Source organism: Schistocerca piceifrons, chromosome 2 (assembly GCF_021461385.2).
Source record: "Schistocerca piceifrons isolate TAMUIC-IGC-003096 chromosome 2, iqSchPice1.1, whole genome shotgun sequence".
Lineage (NCBI taxonomy): Eukaryota > Metazoa > Arthropoda > Insecta > Orthoptera > Acrididae > Schistocerca > Schistocerca piceifrons.
In genome coordinates, this window is record NC_060139.1 from 710,335,235 (window position 1) to 710,357,670 (window position 22,436).

The window sequence follows — 22,436 nt, forward strand, 5'->3', positions numbered from 1 at the left end:
TTTCCCTGTATGCTGCATAAACCTTCCATACTGTTCCACTTGAAATACCAGACACTTCAGCCCCCTTGGTTACGGAAGCATCCACCACACTATCAGCAACAGCAGCACATTAGAATTCCTTTAGCTCTGACATAACGCAGTCTCTATTGCACAGAACATTTCTCTGACCACAACTGACACTTGCGTTAAATACAGCAGCTTAGCTAGGATATGCATAAACATATATTTTCGGACCTCCATAATTTATAAAGTTTTTGTGAAGAGCACCTCTTTTACACAGTAGGTTTCACAGAAAAATGACTTATCGGAGATGCACAACTTACTATCGCTGAAATTTCAGAATTACGAAAGCAAAGTTGGAAAGTAAAGCACAAAGACAAAGAAAATTTCAAAAGTTTATTCATTAACTTATGTTCTAAAGGCTCATACATTATTATTAATTTAGTTCCAAAGGAAAGAAGATGCTGTTAACTACATGATTGTCTTCTTATATAATTTACGATATAAATCTATTATGCAATTATGTAACTAATGTTCAAGCTAATGCTGTGCTAGCTTTGACACTGTCACAATATTTACGGCAGCAGATCATGCCAGAAGCTCATGTAAGGCTCAAATAAGTTGGTTCCGGTTCTGAGAGGAGCTGCTATCATCAAATAGTTGGGGGACGATTCGTCGTACTCCTGCCATGTCACTGTGAGAAGTGAACTCTGTTCTGGAGTTGGATTGCTGAAACAAAAATACGATTAGTGAGCTTCACACTTTCAAACTGAGAAAAAGTGGACATTAATTCTTGTGGCTGAAAGCGTATAATGGACTTCATACTATTTTTCACTCTGTCTTCCTGCCATTTTTCTCATTTGGTGAAGTGTATCATTCCGTCACCGCAAGATAAAGAAAGTTAAAGTCGATAACTCTGAAGGAATGAAGTAAGAAGTCTGGAGAGTAACAACTTGAACACCCTAAACAAACTAAATTTGAAATAAGATGGTCGAATAAGGAAACCCGCTGTTTCTGACTGTCATAAGGTTAAGGAAATTTCCTGTTTTTTTTTTTTTTTTTTTTTTTTTTAAATCACATGCGTTCGCCCTCCATGTATGTAATGTAATAGGAAACAGTGAAGCACGTAAAAGCAGTAAACCTCATCATTGTGCATGTCACGGAGGTTCAACGGTTGAAATAATGTAATAGCTAGAACATCAGAAAATAGATGCTAAAACGGATAGTACGTCAATCTTCTGTTGTCTATCAAAGATATGATTACGTTGCTTTTCCTCGAGTAATGTGATACAGCAAGAGCGCCCATGTGGTGGTCTTTGGTGGGGAGGGGGGGAGCAAAACGTATGTACATGGAGTATTTTTAAAAATCTGGAAGACAAATGGATATTTCTAAGTAGCTGTAGAAAAGTTTCAGGTCCGACTGTTAAAGACCTACGTGATTCCGACTTTTAAATCATTTTCTCGAAAGAATAACATCTGATTACATTACATGTCTACGTTTCCTAAGAGCTAGGAGGAGGCGTTGGCTCTCCCTTGGCGCCGGACATCGGCGCCTTTGTAATACAGTCTACAGTGTGATCAGTCTTAAGAAACGAGTCATAGATGATTCTCTAGAAATAATTACAAGGATGCAGATCCAGGGTCCATTTCGGGAAGGATGTGGCTTGGGGAGAGAGCGCTGTTTGATACTATTTCCGTTGCATGCCAACCTCCTCTCACCACCACCCCTACAAACACTACTTTTAACGTTCTACACATGCGACTGACTTTAATATTAACAATGTTAGAATATGCAATATATTGTGATATGATATTAATAAATTTTTAACTGTCATAATATATCAAATATTTTATCATAATAATAATGATTTTCTTACATCTGTGAGTAGTAAATTTCTTTAGCATAACATCAAAGAAAATGCAATTCAGAAAAACATACCGCCTTGAAAACGTCGTAATTTACACGGTGTAAAATCGAAAGGTGTGCTAAAAATCTTATCAGTATTTCACTAAGTACTAAGACTATGAACGCTGGTCTGCAAGCTACGGCTATTCGAATGTGTAAGTGAGAGGAATATTGTTTCTTTCTGGTTCTCATTTTTTCTTAGTGAAGCGTCTTGACTTGTGGGTTTCCAGCACTGGCAGCTACGTGAAGATCAAAAGCTGCTGTACGTGGATGTTTGAGAAGCTCAATAACGTAGATTTTACAATTCAAAATTACATAAATATGCACACCAAAAATTTTAGAGTATTCTAAACTATTCGCTTATTCTTGTTCATATACCATATTAATTGTTGGTGCTATTTTGATTGTTGTACGGGACTGAATAAACCGTATTTTTTCGTAATTATTGTAGAGTTCATTTGCAGAGGACAACTTACTAATTCTTTGAAAAACTTTATTTACACGTCTTCTGTTGCTACCTACATCCACATCTACATCCATAATACGCAGGGCACTGGCAGGCGCATGGCAGAGGGTACTGCTACTAGTCATTTCCTTTCTTGTTCCATTCACAAACAGAGCGAGAGCATAACGACTATTTACATGCTTCCGTACGACTCCATGTATCTCTTATCTGACGCGAAATGTACGCTAGCGGCAGTCAAATTCAAATGCCGATCCTCTAAATTATCTCAGTGGTGTTTCGTGAAAAGCTGGCTTCTTCCTTCGGGGAATTCCCATTTGCGTTCACAAAGCGTCTCTGATACTTGTTTGTTGATCGAGCCTACCAGTAACATATCTAGCAGCACATCTCTGAGTTGAAGTGTCCTTTACTCCGACCAGGTGCGGATCCCAAATACTCGAGCAGTACTCAAGAATGAGTCGCACAAGTGTTCTATAGGCTACGTGTTCTTGTTTAAATATGAAGTACGTTTTCCTAAAATACTCCCAATAAACTGTAGTGGGTCATTTGCTTTCCCTTCTACTGGCCCTATGTGTTCGCTCAATTTTATGTCGTTTTCCAGTGTTAAGCCCAGACATTTAATCAACGCGACTGTATCAGGCAGCACACTACTAATGCTGTACTCTAACATTACGGGATTGTTTTTTACTCATCTGTATTAACTTACATTGTTGTACATTCAGACCAACGTGCCATTCAACACGACAACTAGAAATTTTGTGTAAGTCGTTCTGTATCTTTCTACAGTCACTCAACGACGACAACTTCCTGTACGCCACACCATCAGCAAAGAGCCGCAGACTGTTGCTCACGTTGGCCGTGAGATCATTTTTATGTGTAGGCTATACGAGAGGACTTTTCACACTTCCCTCTGGCACTCTTTACGATACTCTTGTCTCTGATGAACGGTGGCCGTCGAGGACGTCGTGCTGGGTTACGTTACCCAAGAAGTCTTCGAACCACTCACGTATCTGGGAACCTCTTTCGTATGCTCGGACGTCCGTTAACAATACGCAGCGGGTCACAGTGTCAGGCGCCTGTTGTCTTCATCCATGTTTCGCAGGTTATCGTGGGCGTAAGGGAAAGCTGAGAGTTCGCACGAGCGATGCTTTCCAAATACATGATGATTTTTGAACAGAAGCTTTCCTTTCTCAAGGAAATTTATCATATACAAACTGAGAATATGTTCAAGAAGGCTGCAGAAAACCATTGTTAAGCATAGTGATGTGTAATTACGCGTGACCTTCTTATATACGGCAGTCGCCTGCGCTTTTTCCCAGTCGCTTGGGACTCTGCGCTGGACAAGAGATTAGCGATTAATGCAAGCTAAGTGAAGCGCCAATGCTGTCGAGTACTCTCTGTAAAACCAGACTGGGATTCCATCTTGACCTGGCGGCTTGTTTGAATTCAACTCCTTCAGTTGCTTCAGAACACCAGAAACTCCTCAGAAGGCTTCGACCCGCTTAGCAGTTGTACATACACCGAAGAGCCCAAAAACTGGTACACCTGCCTAATTTCGTGTAGGGCCCCCGCGAGCACGCAGAATTTCCGCAACATGACGTGGCATGGACTCGACTAACATCTGAAGTAGTTCTGGAGGGAATTGACACGATGAATGCTGCAGGGCTGTCCATAAATCCGTAAGAGCACGAGGGGTGGAGATCTCTTCTGAACATCACGTTGCAAGGCATCCCAGATATGCTCAATGATTTTCATGCCTGGGGAGTCTGGTGGCCAGATAAACTGTTTAAGCTCAGAAGAGCGCTCCTGGAGCCACTCTGTAGCAATTCTGGACGTGTTGGATGTAGCGTTGCACTGCTGGGATTGTCCAAGTCCCTCGGAACGCACAATGAACATAAATGGCTGCAGGTGATCTGATAGGGTGCTTGCGTACGTGTCAACTTTAGAGTCGTATCTAGTCATATCAGGAGCCTCACATCACACCAACTGCACACTCCCCACACCATTATAGAGCCGCCACCAGCTTGAATAGCCCCCTGCTGACATGCAGCGTCCATGGATTCATGAGGTTGTCTCCAAACACGTACATTTTTATAGGATGACTCCGTGATGGTGTTACAAGCATTCAGCTGTGAGGGACAATGGCAAATGTATCAGTCTGAGGTAAGGGACACTACTTCTTAAAAGACAGTGTCTTCAGTTATAGGCGAAAATCGCGCTGATATTTCTGACAGTGGTCTCTTCTACTGCGACCTCTTTGCTTTTCATGTTTCGTAAGCAGGTAGTGTGGACTAAAACAAGGAAAACTATCCACTAAATATGGGCTCTAAAATGCATCCCTTAAGTTGTTAAGCAGAAGAGAAACGTTTCGCAGTAAGAAAGATGAACAGTAATTGCTCATAGTTCTTACAGTATGAACTTTGGAGCTTATGATTACTGGACATTTGTTTCTTGTTTTGTTGCATACCGCCACTTGTCAAAATATGAAAAGGAAAGAGCTTCTAGAAAAAGAGGTTCACTGTCAGAGGTAACATCGATTTTCGCTTAAACTTTCGACTCTGTCGGTTTCGGTGTAGGACCTCTTACCTCAAACTGATACATACGCTCATGTCCACCATCCATGAAAGTTTGTAACATCATCAAGGAATCACTGTGCAGAAGTCACGAAACACTGGGTGTCTTGCAATGCAGCTACGAACAGAGACTGCAAATAGCTAATGAAATACTCTTTATTTGAATAATATTCACAAAATATTCTAGACGAATTGCCAAACTTGTTTAACGAATCTGCGTCATATGCTTTGCACGCACTGATCTTAAACTAGTCGCATCTACCCCTGTTCGTTGGTGTTGTTATGTACACTGAAAATCCTTGACAATCACGTATTTAAAATCACAGTGTCATATTACTTACTCATATTTGGCGAAATTAGTCCACAATGCTAGCATCTGAGCTCTGATGATACCTCCCTCCGAATTCGGATCGAGTGAGGACGATGCAAACAAGTGACGTGTATCATCACCATGAGCAGCACCTGAACACCAAAAACACGTGTCAAAGCACCATCGTCTTGTTCTTTTTTCACATACCGTAATACGCCATTTGTATATCACTCTTTTCGTTATGAAACATTTAACCTTCTGAAAATCGTTTTTTACTAAAGGAACTGTCCATTTGCCAAAAATTAAAATTTAATTAGGAGTTATCTTTTTCTAAATATAAACGGTTATTTGTATAGACTGTTTAAGGATTATTTTGATTCCCTATTTTTAACACCTAATTACGGTAGGAAAAAATGACTTTAGAGAAATCTAAGGAAAGACGAATGCGGCGATTAATTGTCTGCTCTTCCTACCTGGTCCTCCAGGGTATGTGCTGAGAGGGCCCACGTAAGTAAACTCGTAGTAATACACTGGCTCCGAAGAATAGCGAGCCATACTCCTAATGACAGTGTCCACTCCTTCCGAGAAGAATAGGTGGGAATCAAACTGCAATATGAAATAAATCCATCATGAAACACAAAACTTTAAGAGCAACAAAAAAATAAAATAAATTAAGCAGAAATTTCCTAGTGTAGTTGTACTATGAACTCTTCAACGAACGGAAACGTAGGTAACCAAATGGAAACTGGACATCGAACTTACAGACATTTCAAGGCAATAAGAGCAGTGAAAATGTAGATCTAGCAAAGAGCAATAAAACCACAAGTGCCAAAGAACCAGTAGCTTGATAAACGAACTAAAGCCGTCAGATAGACTTTGGTTCTGGTCGGTGATGAACAATATTATAATGAACTTACAGTAACAATTGGAAATTTGCTCCAGTTCAGGGCTCGAACTCTAATTTTCTACTGTTTGCAACCAGTAACTTTAATCATATTTTTTACTGATTAACGCATTTAATGAAAGAATTAAATGTTACATACCATAATAATGTCTATTATCTGATTCTTCATACCACTAAATTTTAATTAAAAAATGCGATTAAAATGTCTATATATTTTAAACAATCTAAAGACTCTTCATTTATTTTAATAAAAAGTTAACTGTAAAAATTTGGAAGCTGACATTTCTGTATTGTGTGATAGCTCCAGAAAAGCCAGATGAAGTAAGAGATTGTCACAGGTGCTATCTCGTGACAATTTAAAAGCAAATGAGTCAATCTGCACAAAATGAATGTTAAGATAAGTTAATTTTTTCCTACACAAAAGTACTGTAAAATAACAATCGCCCACTCCATAACACATTTTCGACAATCAGTGTCAATACACATGTGGCCTCCTTCAGAGAAAACAAGTTATTTCTTTTACTTGTAAGTTCAACACGAAAAGGGACTTACTTTACTGGGGGAATCTTACCCGAAGTGCATAACCAAAGAATTTACACTAAGGAACTTAATGCCTACTACTGGTTGATAACGAGTGGTGGTGGTTGTAAGTTCCTATGGGACCAAACTGCTGACGTCATCGGTCTCTAAGCTTACACACTACTTAATCTAACTTACACTAACTTAGACTAAGGACAACACATACACCCACGCCCGCGCCCGATGGAGGACCCGAACCTCCTACGGGGGGATCTGAGCGAACCATGGCAAGGCGCCTAAGAGCGCGCGGCTACCTCGCGCGGCGATAACGAGTGAAACAAGCAGTAAGCGATTGTATCTTAGAAGGACACCAACTAACAGGCCGTATAGGAAGGACTGGGGAAAACTATTGAACATCATCTGTTAGCAAATACTTTATAAAACAGTTTATTAAGCAACAATAATGTCCTTTCCTCGACAGTAACTAAGCACAAGGCTGAACTTAAAAAAATAAATAAAACAAAACCACATTAACGATTAAACTTGAGGTTTCACCCTTAAGAAAAGACATTAAATGTAAATTTTCAAAAGCGAAATAGTTTAGATATTCCTCAAAGATTTTTTGAAATTACAGTACATCAAAACACTAAATATTAATCATTCACGTGGAAATTCATGTTGAGGCCCACCGTGACCTGGAAATTACAGTAGGCTAATAGAGCAGTCCTTTGTAAGATCAGGCCACAAATCCGCAGACGGCACAACAGACCCCAGACGTAGACCTCGGGATCCAGCCCCCCCCCCCCCACCCCCCACCCACCAAGCTGACACAGTCAGATAGGATAGGTAGCGTGCTTGAAAATGTGCAGCAAAGCTCTCTTACGCAGTAGGCAGGTTAAACAGAACAAAGCTTTTGCCCCAACTTTTAAAAAAATCGAGTAACTAATACTAACATAAGAAAAAGCGCCACTGAATGTTAACTAGCCTCGTAGTGCTAGTTAAAGTTAACAGGTTAGAGAGAGGTACACACTTACAGATGGAATTGCTACCGGCCTAGGATAAAAAATTATTAGTATCTTAAATCTAGAAGAAATATCATTACAATCTTACTAATGCAGAAGCAGCCTTCAAACTAGTATCTGCAACCCAGAGGTATACAAAAGACTTTTTTCTATCTTTATTATCAAATCAGAGGTTCTCAAGAACTGAAGTTATCCTCATGGAATTGCTTTTACCAGAGTTTTACATATAATTTAACGAAGTGAATCAACATTTAAGCACCTTGTAAACTATTCAGCTTATTTCTCCTAAATGTTGTCGTGGTATCTAAAGGGGGGAGGGAGACGGGAGGGGGGAGGGTGACGGGAGGGGGAAGGGAAGTTACTGGCTGCAAGAAACAAATCAGTGCAACTAAATAAAGCGTATCTCTTTAAGACCAAAATTGTGACAAAATGTACGAAACGGGCACAGGCCTCCAGGTCTTCAAATTAAATCACCAAAACAACAGTCTGCATTTTACTTAAAATTGGGAGCCTAGTTTGTTTTTTAAAAAAAACTTTTACTCTAGCCAATTTCCTAATGAAAAATAGTTGAACACTTTACACAAATCCTTTCAAAATCGCATTAATTAGAAAATGGGGGAGCGCAGCACATCAAAAAGAACTGAAAAACGAAGCGGAAGGCCAGTGCCAAGGTAGTTCAAACACAACCAACAGCAGGAATTAAGAAAAGTCTCAGGAGAACATACAAATGATGGTCACCATAAACATTAGGAAGTGGAAGAAAGCATTGACTCCATGTCCGGCAAAATATATTGAATTTTTGTATGTTAATATTTATTTTATCTTTCTCATTGTTGTCTGTAGTGAACAAGCTTCCAAGAGAAGTAAAATGAGTTACTATTTCGATTTTCTCTGCCCCAGTTGTAAAATATACAGTTGAGAACTGCAAACCACTATGTGCGATGTGTGGCACGACAATTTCTACGATGGTCAAAACCTTCGCACATTAAACTATCTGTGAACGTGTGCAGGCCGAATTCAAACTTTCAATGTCACTGGTGTTCTCACAGGCAATTTCCTAACCCTACTACCAGTGATTTCGCTATGGGATATGTGAGAATAGCGCCAGAGGAGGGAACAGCTTCAGTAGATGGCTGTGGCTGGTCCTGCCACAATGGATGTACGAGATAACCGAATTTCATTGGCAAAATTTTGAGGACTGCTTGGGCATAATACCCAGATATTTTGGTACGAGCCAGCCAAAAATAGCGAATATGATCATATTTGAAAGGCTGTGACAGGATATTAGTGAACCAGCTGCCTCAATCCTCATTCCGCCTACCTCGCCAAAAATGTGGGCATGCGAACATATTAGCGCTCCTGTGATACATAACATTTTAAATTCTTTTACCCAATCTTTCTTGGTAGTTGACCCTTCGTACGCACCATCTCCCTTTCACTGCCGCTGTCTATATACACTGAAGAGCTAAAGACACGTAAATAGTTCTGGAGGGAATTGACACCATTAATCCTGCAGGGCTGTCCATAAATCCGTAAGAGTGCGACTAAGAGAAGATCTCTTCTGAACAGCACGTTGCAAAGCATCCCAAATAGGCTCAATAATGTTCGTGTCTGGGGAATGTGGTGGCGAGCGGAAGTGTTAAACTCGGAAGAGTGTTCCTGGAGCCACTCTGTAGCAAATATGGACGTGTGGGCTGTCGCAATGTCCTGCTAGAATGGCCCAAGTCCGTCGGGATGTACAATGGACATGAATAGATGCAGGTGATTAGACAGGAGGCTCACGTATCTGGACGTATCAGAGGTCCAATATCACTCCAGCTGCGCACGACCCACACCATTACAGAACCTCCACTAGGTTGAACAGTCTCTTGCTGACATTCCGGATCCATGGATTCATGAGGTTGTCCCCATACCCGTACACGTCGATCCGCTCAATACAATTTGAAACTAGACTCGTCCGATCAGGCAACATGTTTCCTGTCATCAACAACCATTGTCGGTGTTGAAGGGCCCAGGCGAGGCGTAAAACTTTGCATCGTGCAGTGAAGAGTATAATTGTGGGCCTTCGGCTCTGAGAGCCCATATCGATGATGTTTCGTTTAATGGTTCGCACGCTGAACTTGCTGAAATCACCAGCAATTTGAGGAATGGTTGCACTTCTGTCACTTTGAACGACTCTTCAGTCGTCGTTGGTCCCGTTCTTGCAGGATCTTTTTCAGGCAGCAGCGATGCTGGAGATGTGATGTTTTACCAGATTTCTGATGTTTACGGTACACTCGTGAGATAGTCGTAGGGGAAAATCCTCACTTCATCGTTACCTCGGAGATGCTGTATCCCATCCGTAATGCGCCGATTATAACACCACGTTCAAACTCTCTTAAATTCTGATAACCTCACATTGTTAGGAGCAGTAACGATCTAAGAACTGCACCGGGCACTTGTTGTCCTATGCAGCCGTTGCCGACCGCAGCGCCGTATTCTGCCTGTTTCCATATCTCTGTATTTCAATACGCATGCCTATACAAGTTTCTTTGGCGCTTCAGTGTATATATCTCTCCCAGTGTCTCCTTTTACTTATATTGATTTACAGTGAACCCCACTGCCACTGTCTCCTCACTCACTTACACTATCTCATTTTGTCTTCCTTTCCCACTGCCACTGCCTCCAGCCATACATCTGCAGCTCAAAAATTCAGGGGAGGTCCAGCTTATTTTTCCCTATACCCACGCGTATAATTTCTGTCCAAAATGCGCTCTCCTCTATACCTACGTGTTAAAGTTCGCCGATATGGCTGGGTCCAGCCCCCCCCCCCCCCCTCCCAAGCCTACGCCTGGTCACCACCCATCATCCACTGTCTCCTCTCTCTTTTGCTTCATCAGTATCTCCTCCCACCATCTCTCTCTCCCCACTGGCAATGTTTCCTCTGTCTTCCCCATCACTGTCTGCTACTCTCTTTCAGCACAAAAATCTGCGAATATGTTTGTATGCTGCAATTTTTGCTGAGAAAGGCAGGATGAGGATTGAGGCATCTGGTTCTCCACTTTTCAATAAAAGTATTTTAAATGAACGTATTCGAAGTTACTGTACTTTTGCATGTAAAATTGTGCATCTAATATCCGGTCTTAGGCGTAAAATCAGTTTTAACTGATGCTATCACATCGCAAGGGTGCTAGGATAATCGCAGTGGTTCTGAGCTAGCCAGACTATGTGCTTTAGTCAAAATTGGCTAAAAAGCTTCTTAACATGCGTAAAACCAACTTAAAATACGTGCCAAAAATTATGTAAAACTGGAAAGGTTGTGGGTAGTCCAATATTGACTGTGATTATCTTATGACAGCGAAACTGGGTAGATATGCTCCGACAAGAGCCTTTTTCCTCTGGTCCCCTTCTTTTCCCTACTATAGCAGGACGTGCTGCTTATATAAAACGAATTCTATATGCCAGTAATGTTTTTACAGTTCATTTACATACGACACATGTACATACTGTGAGAAATATAAGCAACCAATAACTACGCATTGTATAAGCTTGTCACAAAATCGTTTGCTTTACATTTCACTGGATATTTCGCTCGTCGATCGCAATTCATGGAAAACCCCATGATTACGATTTGTATCGGGAAGGAACAAAAATGTCATTAGAAATATGTAACAGAATTTGCAGTCTTTACAGTTTTACATAATTTTTGGCACTTATTTTATGTTGTTTTTACGCATGTTAAGACGCTTTTTAGGCAATTTTTTATCACTGCAGTAGCACTTTGGGCATACTAGTACAAGTGTGAAGTTCCCGTTATACAGAGACACTGCATTGTTAAGTTTTATTGGTGAAAAAATGCAGACTAGTCTGGCGAGCTCAGAACCATTGCGATGATCCTAACACCCTTGCGATGTGATAACTACATCAGTTAAAACTATATTTATGCCTCAGACCGGGTATTAGATGCAAAAATTTTACATGCAAAAGTACAGTAAATTCGAACCTCTGGATCTAGATACCGGATAATTATATTGAAAAAAGATTCAAGATTCACTGAGAACTTTATCTTAAGAATATATGGTAAAAATTTCGACGATTTCCTATGAAGACAAATGATAGAAATGGCCACCCCCACAGTTGATAGTTTTCTTACCCAAAAATTATAGTTTTTCTGGGTTTCCTCTGGAGCCGCCCTTGAACAAATGGTGCTCTTATAAACCGCCTAAGCTCCAACCTAGACCACACCCAGTGTAGGAGGACCAACCGATTTGCCCAATTTGCCTGGGCTGGAGGAAGTATGTAATGTTTAAATTTTAACTCTGTCCTGTAGTTATCCGCTCTCCAATAGGTTTTGGATAGTTATAGTTAAAGTGCACTTTATCGTAGAGGTCCAATGTGGACTGTGACTATCTCATGGCACCGATATGGATAGATATGCTAATGCGTTAACGGGGAACCGATTTACGACGTAAAATATTAGTTCCTAGCTTGGCCACCAAGTGCAAATCTGACGCTGTACACTGTATGACTGAATGACATCCATGTTGTCATTTGACAATCCATAAAGTGAGTGAACAGTATATCTAGGGAGAAGAGAGATGTGCGCTGCTAGTGAAACCGTTCTACGTGAACGACAGCAATTACAGTAATGCATCGAGAGAGTAACGCTGAGTGAAAAGTCTGACCAGAGGCCTGGTGTCATTAAATGGTTTAAATAAGACGATACTGAAATTAGAAAACGTGAGTGAGGTTGGTGTGACTCCTGGAAGAGGAAGGCATCCTATTCTGATGAAAGTTATTGACGAGGTTGGTGTTGCTGTAATAGCCTACGCAGAAAATGCCCCGTGTAGCGATAGTGCTCGTAAAGTGTGACGAGAATTGTCCATCCTATGGTCAACAACACAGAAAGTTTTGCTTCCTGTTTTAGACTGGTACCCTGGATTCCGTAGAAATATTGGAACATGTGAGGCAATACTGACCTTACGACTTATCTTAGAAGAAAGATTAAGGAAAGGCAAACCGACGTTTCTAGCATTTGTAGACTTAGAGAAAGGTTTTGACAATGTTGACTGGAATACTCTCTTTCAAATTCCAAAGGTGCCAGGGGTAAAATACAGGGAGCGAAAGGCTATTTACAATTTGTACAGAAACCACATGGCAGTTATAAGAGTCGAGGGACATGAAAGGGAAGCAGCGGTTGGGAAGGGAGTGAGACAGGGTTGTAGCCTCTCCCCGATGTTATTCAATCTGTATATTGAGCAAGCAGTAAAGGAAACAAAAGAAAAATTCGGAGTAGGTATTAAAATCCATGGAGGAGAAATAAAAACTTTGAGGTTCGCCGATGACATTGTAATTCTGTCAGACACAGCAAATGACTTGGAAGAGCAGTTGAAAGGAATGGACAGTGTCTTGAAAGGAGGGTATAAGATGAACATCAACAAAAGCAAAACGAGGATAATGGAATGTAGTCGAATTAAGTCTGGTGATACTGAGGGAATTAGATTAGGAAATGAGACACTTAAAGTAGTAAAGGAGTTTTGCTATTTGGGGAGCAAAATAACTGATGATTTTCGAAGTAGAGAGGATATAAAATGTAGACTGGCAATGGCAAGAAAAGCGTTTCTGAAGAAGAGAAATTTGTTAACATCGAGTGTAGATTTAAGTGTCAGGAAGTCGTTTCTGAAAGTATTTGTATGGAGTGTAGCCATGTATGGAAGTGAAACATGGACGATAAATAGTTTGGACAAGAAGAGAATAGAAGCTTTCGAAATGTGGTGCTACAGAAGAATGCTGAAGATTAGGTGGGTAGATCACATAACTAATGAAGAGGTATTGAATAGAATTCGGGAGAAGAGGAGTTTGTGGCACAATTTGACAAGAAGAAGGGACCGGTTGGTAGGACATGTTCTGAGGCATCAAGGGATTACAAATTTAGCATTGGAGGGCAGTGTGGAGGGTAAAAATCATAGAGGGAGACCAAGAGATGAATACACTAAGCAGATTCACAGGGATGTAGGTTGCAGTAGGTACTGGGAGATGAAAAAGCTTGCACAGGATAGAGTAGCATGGAGAGCTGCATCAAACCAGTCTCACGACTGAAGACCACAACAACAACAACAACCCGTAAAAGATCCAGACGGTGCAGAAACTGAAGCCTCACGATTCGCAGCAACGAAGCCAGTTCGAAGCCTGATGATTTTCAATTCTGAACGACAGTTCATGACCAACAAGAGAAGACCACATGACGGCAAACTGTTCCCCACCAAGCTGTTTTCAGCGTCTTTTATTAAATCTCGAACCCCTCTGCAGTGTCTCGTGGAGTGAGGACATGTGAGACTGTTGATGACCCGCTCACTGAATAGATATATGCTAATCCCCCTTGATGTTATTCAAGACAAGTAGGCACATGGTTTGACCATCATCCGTAATATTCGTTACCAACGACACGTTTACCCTACAACACTAACCAGGCACTCGTCATTGCCACGCAAACACACGCACACAAACACACACACACACACACACACACACACACACACACACATACAAATTTACACACACATACAATTGTACTCTATTGTTAGTAAAGAAGGGAAACTGGGTCTCAGCTCTTCAGTGGATTCAAAAATCACGTGAAAATGAGATAAACAACTCGTGTTTGAACTAATTACACAATTATTTGCAATTTCGTATTTTCAATTCTTAAAGTTTGTGTATTCTTAGCAGTATTTTCATGTCTTCATTAACGTGTGATGTGCTACGTATTTGGCCTTTCGTGAGTTCATCCAGTGCCTCTTACTTACCAGAGCTGTGGTGTAGTTATCCTGCAACGTGATGTCACTGCCGTTGTAGTAGAACTCTTTAACGGCGTGAGCTCCATTCTGTCTCTCTTCTTTCGTCGGAAGGCGTAGATCACATCCGACAATTTTGCCAAAATTATCGTTCAGGTACTTTACTCGCCCTTCTGAGGACAACACGCCGTTATCTGAAGCAAACATTGGTCAACGTATGAGCATTCTAGAAAACACTCCTGTGAATATTCTCTGAAGCTCTGTTAAACACAAGCTCTGTTAGCTGGCTCCAGCTATGAATATCACCAAGTCTGGAAAAAATGACTCCCCGCATTTCCAGATATTTCGACTTGCCCTCCGATAGTAATGTACAAGCTCCTGCGTTAGACAGAATCACCACCAGTTACCGTAAGGAAATAATTAAGCTTACTTATTTTGTACTGAATGGCAAAAACGCTTGGGAGGGTAAGGGCACTGCTGAAGATTGGGCAGTGCATTTGTACCCGTACAGTCCTGATAGAAGTAAGTACTGTAATTCCTCAGTTACTATCACAGCTGCACAATCTCAGAGATGTTCTGTGACTTATTTACGAAGGGATTCAATTTTCTGTCGTAGCCGTCTCAGAGAAAGGATTGTGTCTTACGATGTTGATTCAGATAAGCTGAATTTGAATAATATGAATCTTTCCTTTATTTATTTGTATTATGTCATTTATTCCTTGTCCTCATTTAACAATTTTTAATTTTTTCAGCAAATATTCGTTGCTCGTCTTGGTACGATGATGTTATTGTCGCTGCGTCAAGTGCTCACAGGACGTTCTTGAAAACGAATCTATCTTCATGAAACTACATGAGAACGACGTTTGATGCTGATTTACAAGCGACATTCTATTGCAAAGTCAATTCTGATGCACAAAACTGATTAATTATCTTCCCAAGGTCACACGTCATCGTGTTAGAGATATGTCTGCAACACAAGTTTTGGCGATTTTCATCATTCATCTCACCATATAATCGCCTTTTCTCTCTCCCGACTTTTATTCTTACTTCAAAAAATTTTGACAGCTTACTAAACTGGAAGAGCGATTATAAATGGCGAGACCACGAAAGGGCTTATAACCATCTAAAGTTGTTTGATTTTCTGTGTGCATGTACCACTTCTCAATGGAGGATAGACATTTAAAAAGAAAAACAGAGTTAAAAAATGAGGAAAAAACATCAGATAATTCCATTTACCAAATTCAAAAATCATTTTGAGAACGTCAGCACATCACTGTTTGAGGTAAGAGCAATCTGTAACCCATAATACTAGCGTGTCATGCTTCGTGCAATATGTAGCTTTGAAATTTTCGTGCACCTCATTCAATACCAATATTCTCTGCGTTAATTCACAAGATGGCTACCTAACTTTATAGCGTTTTGTCAGTAATAGCCTGTGCTCCATTACATTCTTGTTCCAGCATTCCTGATTAGGATATTGTTATCTAGTAGAGGTTTTTCAGATAACGTTCATTCCAAATTTTTGTAAAAATAATTTTTCATTTACATTAATGTTATACTAAAAATAGGTAAAACATGACTACACAGGAGGACAGTAAGGTAAAGCTTAACCCTAAGCAGAACGAGTTTGCCAACATGCAGGTCGATAAAGCACAAGTTTCGGAACCCGATCTGGAATCGCGCTCTTATACGTGAACATTATGAGAGATAACCTACTGTGTGAAAATAATGCTCACTTAGATGATCTTGCACGTAGTGCAGTTTATCGGTCTGATGAAGCAGATGCTCCAATGAGCGATATTTCACGTGAAACGAACGTACAAATAGGCTACAACCAAATCATCTCATGGTGCTATTGTTACAAAATTTTAAGGCAATGAGGGACGACATGACCATGCAATTTGAGAACAAATCCGAAAAATTACAAAGCCTATGCAAAGATTTAAAAACCAGTCTCGTAACAGAGAGAAATTGACTGCTAGTTTCAACACTTCTCATTACTGTACGACACTCTAGCAAATGATATTTCACAACTAATGGAAGGCTATCGTAGTCTTCCGGAAGCTGTACAGAGCTTTTCTACAGATCAAAAATACAATATACCATTGTGCAGATAGAAAACAAAATCGATAATCTCGCACAAGAACAAGGTGTGAAAGTACAATAACAATACAATGATCAGTGCATGCGCATTGTTGATGATTTTCCGCAGTGGCTTACGCACGAATATGTAGAAATTAACGACAAATTAAATTCAGAATTAGAGCGCGTCGTGCGTGAAACGCTCACAGCCGCTATGTCCGAACGAGACAACGCTAGCAAATCGGTAAAATTCAAAGTAAGAACAAATAAAAGTTACTTTAAATAAAGATTTGCCAGAATGGCGAGACCAAGGAATGTCCCATATCACAACTGTAAAACAAGAACTGTCTTCAGTCAGGGGCATAGTTCAAGGAACACCAGCGACTGTCAATAAAGTATATGATTATTATGCCAGTCCCACTGCAGCAAATCGTACAGTATACGACAACGACACAATTACTAATAACCTATCGCCAGCTCCTAGAGTATGAAGTAGCAACTGCATCATCACTCTCTTCTGTTTTACTTGAGGAAAGTCTTCCCGAGCACGGACAGTTCCAAGTATTTATACCAGAGAAAAATACTCCACATCGAACTGTGTTTATACGAGCATTCAAAGGCGTGGTATGACAGTCTCCGATTGAGCAGCAATAGATCCGTTTCATTACAGGGTACATAAAAGGTGACGGAGCGCCTTGGACCACGGACACAGCTGAACGTTGGCAAACTTATGAACAGTTTGAAAGATCATTTCTTACTAAGTACTGTTTAAGAGGCCATCAAGAGATGTTTCGGAAGCAAGTTTTCAAACCAGAACATTTCCGCACTAAACAGCGTACGCTCCGCAAGTACTCTGAGAAACGTTTAAACATAACTCATTACTGGGACGGGCCCATTTCTCACACTGATGCATTAAGAATTCTGAAGGCGAAGTTGCCCTTCAAAATTCGCGAGAAACTTCTACATGTACCGGAATAAGATTTAGAACATTTTATATCTGTTCTAGATTCTATGGACCTTATTGATGAGGACATGAAGATCAATAACCCTATAAATAATGGTCACAGTAGTGCGCTGGATTCAAGTCATCCTGCTATCCTGACGTACCGTGCATCTCGGGGCCAACGAGATATACGGGCCCTGCAACGAATTTGTGACACCACACTAGTGGGCTTGTCTGACACACTTCGCAAAAGCTCGGCTCGTGCAGGGTCCACGAAAAATTAATATACAAATGAAAATGTACCCACTAGAGGTCTTAATTTTGTCATGTTCTGTCGAGAACTTGCACGCAGTCAAGAATCATTAAACTCGTCTGAAATAGTTCCTCGCCATTCACGGCTGCTGGCACTCGTAAGACCTGCAGTGTCACGTGCTGTGACGTACGTGGCACGCCTTGTCTTCCTCGTGGCCCTCTGTGCCGTTCTTGTGACGTCACCTTCTACATTATCCGACTACGACGGACGTTGATGATATGTTCGTGCACGGAATTCGGATAATAGTAACAGAAGAAGGTTTAATAATAACCAGTATCACCATGGAAACGGGAGCGGACAAAACTATATCTCTCCGTCCGAACAGGCCATGAAGGCCCGAGAGTACCGACCGGCCGCCGTGTCATCCTCAGATCACGGGCGTCACTGGATGCGGATATGGAGGGGCTTGTAGTCAGCACACCGCTCTCCCGGCCGTATGTCAGTTTACGAGACCGGAGCCGCTACTTCTCAATCAAGTAGTTCCTCAGTTTGCCTCACAAGGGCTGAGTGCATCCCGCTTGCCAAACAGCTCCCGGCAGACCGGATGGTCACCCATCCAAGTGCTAGCCCAGCCCAACAGCTCTTAACTTCGGTGATCTGACGGTAACCGGTGTTACCACTGCGGCTAGGCCATTGGCGCGGACAAAAGTATAGAAATAAAAATAACTGTTACTGGAATTCAAACAATGAAAGGCAGAACAGATAATGCACATACAATACTTATCCACAAAACAGCTATATACAGCGTGATGCGCCATCCACTAGTTAGCAAAATCAACTTTATTCCATAAACATTGTGGAAGTCAGCAATGAACCACCGCCAACTGGTGACACAAAAGCTTCAACAAACTAATTTCATGTCTCATGCAGCAGCTTTTGTTATAGCTCTTCTAGATATTTCACTGGCGTGCGGACTTGATTATTATTTTATTAAAACTCGCGCATCTAAAATGAGGCGTACTTGGCCATTACGTTTATTTATTCCTAGTAATGGACTACACTATGGTGAACGTGATGGCTCAGTTACTTTCTATTGTTGCAGTGGTCTTATATTTGCATCAACAGCCTCTAATTTCATCCACGAAATGGAGTTCCTATTGCAGGTCTTATTGTCAAATGAGTCCAGGAAATACATAGCTTATGTTCATGCTAGCAAAAGCTGTCAGTTTTGTGTTTTACCGTTTGAACTTTACGTAAGTTCGTGCGTATTTATTATGGCACTAGATACAATTCTCATAGACAAAGCAACACTATACGTTGATGGCATCCTGATTGCAACTGCTAGATGGGATGAAAACATAGAATTATTGGACTGAACATAACATAAATTTTCTCAGGCTGGAGTCACAGTTAACTTGCAGAAGTGAAAGAATGTTCGGGAGAAATTAAAATTTGTGGCTCATGTATCTCCAGCAGGAATAACACCTGAAGTTGGTAAGTGCCATGAAATATTTTCCAGCTCCGAACACAAACCCGCCCATTGGAATCTTTTCTTAACCTTTGTTCGTTTTTTCGTAGTTTTGCTCTCGGACAGTACTTAATAGCCCAGCACTCTTGGGTCTACTAAGAAAGAACGTCGCATGGCGCTGGTCAGGAAATTATCAACCAGATTTCGATGCAATAAAGAATGCTTTAGGAAGTTCTGAAAACTTATGTCATCCTGATATTAATTTAGAATTTCACATTGCCACGGACACATCCTTTTCGTGAATCGGTGCATGTCTATTTCAAATGCCTGAAAACGACGGAAAGATGGAAGTTAACATGCAGAGTTTTGGTGGTAGAATCTTTTCAGAGTTTGAACATGGCTATTCGGCTACTGAGTTGTAATACGGGTGTTTAAGAAGTTCACTTATTACGTACATTGAGGTATCATGTGACCACCACTCTCTGCCTTTTCATTAACCTGTAACCTGCTTCATCCTAGGATTATGAAGTGGACTGCATTTCTAGAAGAGTACAGTTTCGAGATAATGCATGTAAAAGAGAAAAACAATATTGAGGTTGGAGCTTTGTCGCGTCTATCGCAATGAGTGATTGATCTTTCGAACTTAACAGGACAAATAACTGACTACAGAATTTTATTAATAAAAGGCACCCATAACAAACAATGCTATTTAGATATTTGTAACAAAATGGCTACATTACAAAATGCAGATCAGAAATTGCATAAAATAAAGTCTTTCCTCAAACAAAACCCAGCTAAGAAAATATTACAGCATTACACATCTCAAAACAACGTTTTATTCAACAGACATCTTACTTAAAGGGAAACCCATTACCTCTTCTCAAATAACCGAATTTCAGTAAGTTCCTTTACAACACATTCTCAGTAGCAGGAAGAAGCAACTATCATTTTCGTCTCATTATATAACATCTTATGCCCCTCATTAAGACAGCCTTCTTGCACTGCAGATTTCTCTGACTGGAGCAAATGAGCGTGACGATGATGTTCTACACATCGGTCCTGAATAGTACGGATAGTCTGGTCAATACAAGCCATTCCACAATGACAAGGAATTTCGTATACGCTGGGTTTTCTCAGTCCCAAATCATTCTTTACTGATCCAAGAAGGGCTCTAATCTTAGGCGGTGGCATATGTTCACTTTCGAAATTTTCGAGGACATACAAAGGCGGTAGATCCTGTGGTCCGAGCTGAAGATCACGAAATATTTTTTGGTCAGTTACATTCCCGCATCAAATATTGCGCGTCAGAAAATGCATAGGCTCTCTTCACCAAATTCCGCATGAGCCGAGTGCGTTGTGTGGTGAAAGATAGCTGGTCACCTGAAAATAATGATCAGTATGCATAGGTTTACTATATACACTATGCCCTACAGTCCCATCGTTATTTCTGTGAACCAAAACATCAAGAAAAGGAAATCTGGCCCCCTTTTAAGTTTTCATCGTTTATGTGATGGAGGGAAATGATCTAAACTCGTATACACACATTTCTGTAAGATCGCGACGACTCCTTGACGCTTGTTTCAGTGCGAATGCACTAATATCGTCCGAACTCATACGGGAAATCAATAATTTGTTAGTAAAGGGTTAATGAACGAGGGACGCTGCAATGCAGAGTGCGATAATTTGAGAATTTGAGTTGGACGAAAAGTGCGTCCAAATGGCCGAGGCAGTTAGAGGAAGTGTTCTAGGGAAGCAGAGCGCCCAGGTTCGAGTCCGGGTGAAGAGAAAATTTCCCATCTTCACTATTGCTTTCCCGCAATGCCCTGTGCCGCTGGAAGTGCCGATTACCCACTCATCATTTTCCTTTACTTCCCCACCCTCCACCTCAGAGTAACTGAGACGTGCTGTTTCCTGCAGACCCTGTGGGTGAGACTGTAATCGTTTTCATGACGGTGATTACTCCTTTGGATAAGGTGAGTGATGTTTAGAACTGTTATGCATTTTGCTCAGCAACATACGAAGCAACTATTATAAACTTTTGAAATATCTTATTGGCGCCTCACAATCACAGGCCATAAGCTATAAGAAGGGCTTCATATGCCGTGGAGTGATCCTGACATACGGCGCAAATTCAGATTTTCCGTGTTAACTGCCCCTCTCCTTGCGCACAAACTTTGTAGGTGCTCGTGATGTGTTCCTTAGTTCCCATATTCTACAAGACGATAGAGCTCCATAAAGCAACTGAGTTGTAGCACTTTAATTCTTACTATGACAGCCTATGCTGAAACTTTGTCTCTTCTAAAAGCATCACGGAAAAGGAACAATATCATTGGAGGATAATCTAGCTACATTAATTTATTTTGATTACGTAATGTATGTCCATATCCATCCTTCAGAAAATGAAATTCGTAAGTAGATGTGTAAACTTCGGTAATGGACTAAGCTTGCAGTTCAATAAATCCCTGAAATATAACTCATTTGTTGGATGATTATTAAAACCATATTTTAAAATGGCTTTGACAACGGAATAAGGTTTTATTTTACTCACGCTGTGTTTGTGCAAGCTGCTCGAGGTCGGTGACACCGGACATGTAGGGAACTAGGTTGTAGCGCCCTTCAGCTACCAGAGTCCACGGTTCTTCCGTCAAAAAGGCACCATCGTGTTCTGGTTCAGCACTGGGTACCCACACACAGGTGAACAAGCTGTTGCTGTCCTGTCACAGGAAATTAGCTGTCTTTTATTCAATGCCAATACCAGCATAATTAAAAAGGCTCATTAGCTACATACGATAGATTACAAAGCACTGACGCAACTTTCAACAGGATCTTGCAATTTTTGTGCATAATCAAAGTCTTTGAAGACGATTATCTGCCTCAGTTTGCTATGCGTTCCAAATCATTTCGGCTATTTTATCAGCAGTAGATCGCGTTGGTGGAATCAGTTATTTGCGAGAACTGTGGTCTAGTCTGACAAATTTGTGTTGACACCTTAATGTTAATCAAATGAGGACACTTAAAAATACATCCTGATCACCTGTTTGTTACCTCGTCCGTGTTCATGGTAGAGAGAAGATGCCAAAAAATAAAGTGAATACATACACGTAATACACAATGCATCCATCAATTATCGAGCGTATCAATTTTACATGAAAGGCCAAAATTCAACATAAACATGTTTCTAATACAGGTCAGCTTATGAAATAGTTTATGTGCTGTCACCATC

General features: G+C 40.8%; 1 protein-coding gene across 1 annotated transcript in view; it reads right to left on the reverse strand.

The window, feature by feature from the left end:
- Positions 1–575: 575 nt before the first annotated feature.
- The window catches only part of LOC124775779 (esterase FE4-like), an 85,146-nt gene continuing 63,285 nt past the window's right edge, over positions 576–22,436 (reverse strand). The window contains exons 7-11 of the mRNA XM_047250608.1: positions 21,762–21,927; positions 14,480–14,661; positions 5,726–5,858; positions 5,284–5,404; positions 576–729 (exon numbers count right to left, since the gene is read on the reverse strand). Coding sequence (XP_047106564.1) covers positions 576–729; positions 5,284–5,404; positions 5,726–5,858; positions 14,480–14,661; positions 21,762–21,927 — 756 coding nt within the window. The remainder of the gene's footprint in view (positions 730–5,283; positions 5,405–5,725; positions 5,859–14,479; positions 14,662–21,761; positions 21,928–22,436) is intronic.